General features: G+C 43.1%; 1 protein-coding gene across 2 annotated transcripts in view; it reads left to right on the forward strand.

The window, feature by feature from the left end:
• The window catches only part of LOC119410877 (sorbin and SH3 domain-containing protein 1), a gene marked incomplete at its 5' end in the record, with an annotated part of 29093 nt that extends 25759 nt beyond the window's left edge, over positions 1 to 3334 (forward strand). For both annotated transcript variants that reach the window (XM_037677802.1, XM_037677812.1), the window contains 2 exon segments: positions 2009 to 2115; positions 2484 to 3334. In XM_037677802.1, the coding sequence (XP_037533730.1) occupies positions 2009 to 2115; positions 2484 to 2551 (175 nt within the window).
• Between the last annotated feature and the right edge of the window lie 5762 nt (positions 3335 to 9096).

The raw sequence follows: 9096 nt of genomic DNA on the forward strand, positions 1-9096 counted from the left end.
ACAAAGACGAGGAGTCTGTTTGGACACAAAGACAAGGAGTCTGTTTGAACACAAAGACAACAAGTCTGTTTGGACACAAAGACAAGAAGAATGTTTGGACACAAAGACAAGGAGTCTGTTTGGACACAAAGACAAGAAGAACTTTTGGACACAAAGACAACGAGTCTGTTTGGACACAAAGACAAGAAGAATTTTTGGACACAAAGACAACGAGTCTGTTTGGACACAAAGACAAGAAGAATGCTTGGACATAAAGACAAGAAGAATGTTTGGACACAAAGACAACGAGTCTGTTTGGACACAAAGACAAGAAGAATGTTTGGACACAAAGACAAGGAGTCTGTTTGGACACAAAGACAAGAAGAATGTTTGGACACAAAGACAAGAAGAATGTTTGGACACAAAGACAAGGAGTCTGTTTGGACACAAAGACAACAAGTCTGTTTGGACACAAAGACAAGAAGAATGTTTGGACACAAAGACAAGGAGTCTGTTTGGACACAAAGACAAGAAGAACTTTTGGACACAAAGACAACAAGTCTGTTTGGACACAAAGACAAGAAGAATGCTTGGACACAAAGACAAGAAGAATGTTTGGACACAAAGACAACGAGTCTGTTTGGACACAAAGACAAGAAGAATGTTTGGACACAAAGACAAGGAGTCTGTTTGGACACAAAGACAAGAAGAATGTTTGGACACAAAGACAAGAAGAATGTTTGGACACAAAGACAAGGAGTCTGTTTGGACACAAAGACAACAAGTCTGTTTGGACACAAAGACAAGAAGAATGTTTGGACACAAAGACAAGAAGAATGTTTGGACACAAAGACAAGAAGAATGTTTGGACACAAAGACAACGAGTCTGTTTGGACACAAAGACAACAAGTCTGTTTGGACACAAAGACGAGAAGAATGTTTGGAGACAAAGACAAGAAGAATGTTTGGACACAAAGACAAGAAGAATGTTTGGACACAAAGACAAGAAGAATGTTTGGACACAAAGACAAGAAGAATGTTTGGACACAAAGACAACGAGTCTGTTTGGACACAAAGACGAGGAATCTGTTTGGACACAAAGACAAGAAGAATGTTTGGACACAAAGACAACAAGTCTTTTTTGACACAAAGATAAGAAGAATGTTTGGACACAAAGACGAGAAGAATGTTTGGACACAAAGACAAGGAGTCTGTTTGGGCACAAAGACAAGAAGACTGTTTGGACACAAAGACAACGAGTCTGTTTGGACACAAAGACAAGAAGACTGTTTGGACTCAAAGACAACGAGTCTGTTTGGACACAAAGACAAGAAGAATGTTTGGACACAAAGACAACCAAGTCTGTCTGGACACAAAGACAAGAAGAATGATGGACACAAAGACAACGAGTCTGTTTGGACACAAAGACAAGAAGACTGTTTGGAGGAGTCAAAGTGAGACTTTGCGACCTGAGGACACTGAACCAACAGTCAGGCATGGTGGTGGCAGCATCATGCTCTGGTACAACATGAAGAGGACTACCTCCAAACTCTTCAGCGTCACCTCAAACAACAGCTGGACGATTGGAACTTGAACACAGTTGGGTCCAATGGGACATGATCCCAAACTCCAGAACTGGTTTCAGATTAGATTGAACAGACCTTCCTAAAGTTTTGACCTCAACCCGATTGATAATTTATGGACTTTGACTAAACTCAGAGAAGAACCCAACCGGTTTAACTGAACTGTACCAAGAAGAAGAGTGGTCCAACATCATCCACAGTTCTCCCAGAATCTCACTGTTGGAGACAAAAGCCTGAGATCCAGGAGACACCGGTTGTTGGACACTGAGCCAAATACTAGCTGGGGGCGTGGCTCCGTTTTGGCTGTTTAATTTGTGCAATCCAGAAAAGAAAAGTTCAAATAAACCTCAGTGTTAAAAAGCCTTGTCAAGTTAAAGACATTTCAGAACCATCAGAACCTCTGGGTGAGGAACTGGTCCTCTCTGACTCACGTGTTTCCGGTCCAGTTTCCAGGCCTTGTACGGCTATGCGCCTCAGAACGACGACGAGCTGGAGCTGCAGGAGGGAGACCTGGTCAGCGTCATGGAGAAGTGCGACGACGGCTGGTTTGTCGGTAAGTCCAGGTGGAACCGAGGTTCCTCTGCGCTCGCTGCACGCCGTTCATCCCGCCAGGCTTCCGTGGAGTGACAGGAAGTGTGCGACGTGCGCAGCGTAACGTTCAATGTGACACAACTCCTCTGCTATTTTAGTCCCGTTTATTTTTGTCGGACGTGTCACGGTAGTCCCCGTCCGTTAACTTTCTCTTAACTGGAACAACTTCAGATGCGCTCACGATAATTTAACTTGTCACACGTTGGTGCCGCCGCTAGACGGCGTGTCGCTTGATCAGCTCTAATGTCAGCGTCACAAATCAAGGGGCCGTTGCTGTACATCGTTCTGTGGTAACTTGCTCATATAGTTGCTCGTTTTTCGTCTCTGCAGGTACATCGAAGAGGACGAAGCAGTTCGGGACGTTCCCTGGAAACTACGTGAAGGAAGTGAAGCTGTAGCCTGAATCTGCCCACGACGCACGGCCGCCTGTCGAGCTTGGGAAGTCGTTACTACTGCGCACGGCTGTGGGTCGGATTAGTCTCTTAACCCGGCAGGTATACATTGTTTGGGAAGGCGATCCTTCGGACTGGGGTATGTCAAAAGTGCACGTGGACAGAGACAGAGGTGGGTGGACTGATTACTGCCTGAAACCTCAGCACGATCACGGCGGGATTCCACGGCGGTCACTTTTGGACAAAACTCGTCCGTCTCCACGTGTGGGATAAAGTCACACTAACCAACTTGTGTTGCACAAGCGAAAGCTTCCGTTTACTAATCTTGTAGAGCACGAGTGTTTATGTAGCTCCTCAGGCAGCCAGCAGCAGAGTGGGTCCTCCTGAAGGGGACTTTAGAGGAGCAGGACGGCTCATTGTCGAGCCTCGTCTGGATCTACAGACGTTTCCTTCCACTGGTCACGGGCAGGGATGTCAGACTCGTTTAGGGCTGAAGTTATTTGAACCGTTGGAGTGATTCTACAACACATACCAACTTTAAAAATATAAGTTTGAGTTGATTGTGTTGGTCCACACAGGCTCCGCTGGTCTTTGGTTAAATGTCTCAGCCTTTCTCGCCTGGACCGCAGACTTTTAGTCTCCATCAACGAGCTTTTGGCAGAGTTCTGGGTGATGTTTGACCGCTCTTCTTCTTCTTCTTTCGCTTCTTGTCAGATCCCGTAGAAGTTGTTTAAACTTGTTGAGGTCGGGGCATTATTGACTCCTCCAAACATCCTTCTTGTCTTCGTGTCCAACCAGCTCAACCTTTGTCCTCTGACCATCAAACTTTTCTCCAGACGCTGGCGTTCCAGCATGTTCATGACGGATTGAAGCCTTGATGGTTTCTGAACGTCCTAACCAGTTTCCTTTCTTCTGAGGGGGACCATTCGGGTCTTCTTTCAGCCTTTGGCAAAGTGAGGACACTACGGAATAACTTGTATTTGCATGTTTGAACGGATGGTGTTGGATCTTGATGTCATGTAAACTTGTATAAATTCTCCTACTTAAGTTTTCATAGAGATTCTTGGACATTCCCACTGTCCTGAGCATTGGTCCGTTCAATGAGCGCTGTGAAACGAACCCCTTAAAGACCTTCTAAAACCTTCAGTACCACCTTTTAGGCTCTCCCAGTCCTGTTACATGACCCATTATTCTATTCTTGAGCTGTGAGGATCAATCAATTCAAACTTGAGCACCTGATAACACTTACAGTTGAATGTTGGATCATTATTCCTCCCCTTGAAAAAGAACAGCTCAGATAAATGTTTGAAAGTCCTAAATTATTATGACATTCGTGCTCGTGACGTGTGGATACGGATTTTAAAAGTCCCCTTCAGAAACGAGTCCAAGGAAACCGTTTACATTTTATTTTTATTTCTCATCGGCTCAGTGTCTTTAGACGAGCGTTTAAGCTTTTATAGCTCTGGATGCTTTAGATACCGCTTCAGTATTGCCTTCTTTTTCTATGCAAATAATGTTCTGCAGTTGTTAAAATGTGCACGTGAAGTAACGTGCGCTGTTAGCTCCTCCTTTTGTTTCCCAGTTCCTTCATCAAACCCACATATACTGGACGTCTCGTAAACGTGAAGCAAACTGTATAAGCACACCGTTAATCTTCAGAAATTATTTAATTGTCCTTTCAAACCTGTTTGGTTCAAACAAGGGGTAACTGTTGGCTGAGCAGCGGTGGCGAGCGGTAGCCACCAGCACAGGCGTGAACATTTAACTTCCTGCTTGGTCGTTGGGAAGATCCCACTAACAGTATGGGAGCAGATTGATCTGCGCTGACCAACGACTCTTAATTGATGTGAAAACCATCGAAGTGTTGGAATGTGGTAAAAGCTTATTTTGTACGAGTAGTCAAGGGTGTAACGGTACATGTGCTCTTACCGAACCGTACGGTAAATATGTCGAGCTTTGGTGCAGTCAGGTCAACTCTCTCATCTAGAACTTAGTTTTTGGGAGGTTTTGTATTTTCTTTTTGCTAATTGACACAACAGAAATGGACAGGAAGTCACTTTCTAAAGCACTCTACTCAAAAGCAAAGCAAGAAGTTCATTCCAATGAAACAAGGAGCGTGAAGATCAGCTGTGCGGAAAAATTTATTGTGATTAAAGTAAATATCAGCTTAAATATTTTGCATGAAGTTTAGTCCAAATTAATTTTAAAAATCTCATTTTTATACTTTGTTTTAAACTAAAGAAAAATACTTTTTCAGTCTAGAGTTTATTTGTTTGACAAAGAATCTGCACGACATTGTTCACAGTTCAAATTCAAATCAATGAGACGGTAAAACGTGATGTTTTAATTTCTTTTACATTAAAGTTACCATCTGACAAGTTTCACCTTGCTATACACCACCTGCTTACCAGAGCCTCACCAATTCAATTCAATTTATTTATAAGGTGCCAATTCATGACAAAATACTTCTCAGGCCAATATACAAAAGTAAATGAGTTTAATATTGATTCTTACTCATATCTAGATGCAAATCAAATTCCTATTGTATAACAATACATTCACATACAGTACAATACATTGTGAAATGAACTGGATTCAACAGTCTCCGTAGATAAATATACCTGAGTATCATCAGCATAACAGTGGATTTTAACAATGGAAATCTATCTCATGCTATCTAATAATTTTACCAAATGGAAACAAATATAAAGTAAAATGTATTGGTCCAAGCACTCAACCCTGAGGGGCTCCATGACTAACTAGTGTAACAAGGGTGATTTTTTTTTCTGTTTCCACTTTCAGAAAACACTTCAAACCAAACCTAAGATGCCTTCTTATCATCTATCCTTGAAAGGACTGAGGTGGAGTAGGTTGAAGTCCAACCGTTGCTCTTATGCCTCTGAGTTGCCAAGGAAGGTTCTGTAACAGAGCTGTAACCGTCGATACGTGAGGCTAATGTGCATTGTGGCTCAAGGGTGTGATTTAGTGACGAGAGACAGATCTTCTGTTAAGGGAATTTTGAATGTTTACACACATTTTATGCCTAAAGCTCCAGGTCAACCCTGCTGAGTTATAAACTTCGGCTCGATTGGTGGTTTATGAACAACCAGAGGCATCTTAAAAAGGTCTTATCTTTTCAGCCACAGAGGAGGCTTGTCTCTTCTGCTTGGATAATTCTTCTGTTTAATGTAAGTGAGGAATAACAGCATTTGGAATTTGTTTCTTTTTCCTGTCCTGAACTTTAACCCAACCTTAACCAACACAACTGTCACGTATCAAACCGTGGTTTATGTATACCGTTACACCCTTAACGTGTATGTATAAGTACATAGCCTAGAGAAAACGTTAAGGGGCCTTCTAAATGTGCCAGTGTATTTTCCCACGCAGTGGTGGCAACCTTCAGGTCAGTGATATCATTGGATCATAAAAACTTTTGTTGACATTTCCACTTTCAGCCTATAAAACAGAGGTGGTGGCAGGATTTACTCCACTTGTTCAGCTTTAATTTATTTGACCTCTGACCTTAAAGTCGTGTCTTCCTGCAGACTGTGTAGCACACATGACAGTGGAGCTTCGTACATTAAAACAGCCCTTCTTTATTTTTCCGTCGTGCTGTTTTCGTCGGTGTCGTCTGCGTGTTGGCTCTGAGCAGAGCTGTCAGATCGTATTTGCAGATAGCGTGCTTGTTTTAACACGTTGCTGCGGTTCATGGGCCAGATGAGTATTCTTTACCAGGTCTGAGCAACTCGAACCTTAAATCTCTTAGAAGCTCTGAGTTTATCCCCCAATTTAAAAAAGTGTAAAAATCTGTTTTTTCTTGTCTGCCGTGTGAAAACTGCTTGAAAACGCCACGTCCGAGCTCTCGTCCACACTACACTGGATATTTTTATAAACCATTTTCTGCTGGTTTTGAACCTCCCATCCATGAGCAAATAGAATTTCTGCTGAGAAAAACTGAGGTTTAAAAAAAAAACTCAGTGTTTGGTGTATTGAAATTTATCCCTTTTGTCCAAAAACCAAAACAAAAATCTGTTTAGCACAGGAAGTGTCTCACCTGGCTGTACCTGCTGGGGACAAACAGGCCAACATCGTTCATTAGGGAGTCTCTGAAATGTCTGTTGTGCAACCATGAAGATGATCCATGAATATTATTAAAGAGTTGATCCCAGTGTGCCTGTCATCACGTGTAAAGTTGCTCCGACGTACTCGTCAAACCAAACCTGAGCTGCTCTCTCACCATCTCAGTGAGATTCTGAAAAGACCGAGGGGACGGACGGGGCTCACGTCAATCACTTTGGCAAGGCGCTCATGGCTTTGTGGATTTTTGTCGACGGGGGGTGGGGGTGGGGGGTAGAGAAGCGGAGCGCTATGTCTGCAGCTTTTTAGCTAGCACGTCTATATTGCACACTGCTAGCTTAGCGCTGCGTCAGTGCCGGCAGTTGTTGACGGGGGGAGGAGGGGAAAGGAGTTGTGGGTGAAGGACGGTAGGTGTGGGGTCATGGACAAATCGCGGACATGGCGCCGACAAATCGCGGACATGGCGCCGACAAATCGCGGACATGGCGCCGACAAATCGCCGACGTGGCACCAACATGGCGCCGACAAAACGCCGACAAATCACCGACATGGCGCCGAAAAATCGCCGACATGGCACCAACATGGTGCCAACAAGTTGCCGACAAGTAGGCCTGTCACAAAAAACAATAAATCAATTGATCGCATGATAAATGAAAATTATTGACGTCATTTTAATTTATCAGCTTTATCATTTCTTCGTGTCTCTCTTTCTACTGAAGACACTGGATGATAAAAAGCTCAACTCCGGTGATCTTCACTGACCCCTCCCTTTCTCTTTAAAATCTGTCTTAACTGTTTAAAATCATGTTTTTGGATCTTTAAAAGCAGCTAAGCTACGAGCTAAGCTAACAGGCCGACCTCGGGAAACAAACCTCCGTCTTGTCTAAGCTCCAAAATTCACAGTTGAAACTCGTGCCTTTGTGTAAAAAGTTGTTTTTCTCTGCAAAAAGAAGCTGAGAACGTGTTTACTGATTTTTAATTAAAAAAAATTGTGTGAAAAATGCTAACACCGAGTATCCGCCATTTTGAGAATCAAAAAACATGAAGGAGAGACAGCCCATGTCACGTCAAGAGGCCTCCCTCCCATTTTTCTTACATAGACACGCTGCTCGCTCCCTCACTATCCATCCTTTGGTTCAAACAGTCTTATACTACCATCCAGTGGTCGAAAAAGTTACTACATGCAAAACAAATTAAACATTTCTTCTTAAGTTTGACAATAATTACTAATTATTGTCAAATTTCAAACAATATTATCGTTTATTGCAATAGTTTCTGAGACAATTAATCGCCCAGCTCTAACTTTGTTATCGTGTCAGGCCTACCGACAAGTCTCCAGCAGTCACAGCTCAGAGAAATACCGCCTGAACCGAGACGCTGCAAAAGGATCAGATTAAAGAAGTTTTGGGAGAATTTTTAGCCACTGGTGTGTGGTCAACGTGGACGGTCTCATCATCCAGTGGAGAAATTTACTTTTCATAAATGGTTAAAAAAACATCTGGAGTGGTGCGGACGAGGCTTAAAGCCTGGATTGTTTAAACCCAGAAGCGTATTTGTCTTTAATCCTTGACCATGAACGTCCAGAGTCAGATTGTGTTTGAGTCCATGAAGCTTCTGCTCGTCGCGTCCGATTCCTTTTTACCCACATGTTGTGCAGTCAGTGTTTTATCCTCTGTGGAAGTTTGCAGCTGAACTTTTATCCTTTTGTTCTCGACTACTTTGCCAACGTCACCTAAAGAGTATTTCCTGAGCACAGCAAAGGTCAGACTGTGGCTTTTCCTGCAGCACTGAAACAACGTGATGTTCACCTGCTGGCTCCTGTTGACCTGCACCCTGTTCAGTTTCAAATGTTGGGTCAAGCTTCACTGCAGAACCAGAAAACCCACTGCACGATGAGTAATGAGACATTTACACAGAAAGCTACTGACTCTAGGTCAGGGCTGTTCAACTGACGGCCCAGGGGCCAAATCAGGCCCACGGATGAGCTCAGTTCGGCCCACCAGTGGATTAATTTTTTTAATAAAACCAGATTTTAAACCATAAAACAAACTTATTGACAATAACCGCTGGACGTCCGGCCCCTGAGCTCTTGGCTTTCAGTCACTGTGGCTCCTGAGCAGTTTAGCTGAAGAGCCCTGCTGTAGAGTGTTTTTTTGATTGTTGTGCTCTGTAAACATTATGGGATGTATGAATGTATGAATTTATGAATGTAGTGCAGGCCGTGTACACTAATATGTAAAAATACTGTGTGATCATGCAGACTGAGCAGCATGAGGCTGGGAAGGAATGTAAATATGTAAATTAGAAATAAGGCTGCGAGCTTCAGAGCCAACTCTGGATTATTTTTCTCCTGCAGAACAGAACGACTGCTTTTTGTCCGAATCATAACGTTAGATTCAGAGCCGTGCCTCGTCGTCATATTTTATTTTTTGCAGTGTGTTCCTGTCATTATTTAGTGTTTTCCTCCCCCGTCG

Source organism: Nematolebias whitei, chromosome 1, assembly GCF_014905685.2.
Source record: "Nematolebias whitei isolate Nwh7 chromosome 1, NemWhi1, whole genome shotgun sequence".
NCBI lineage: Eukaryota > Metazoa > Chordata > Actinopteri > Cyprinodontiformes > Rivulidae > Nematolebias > Nematolebias whitei.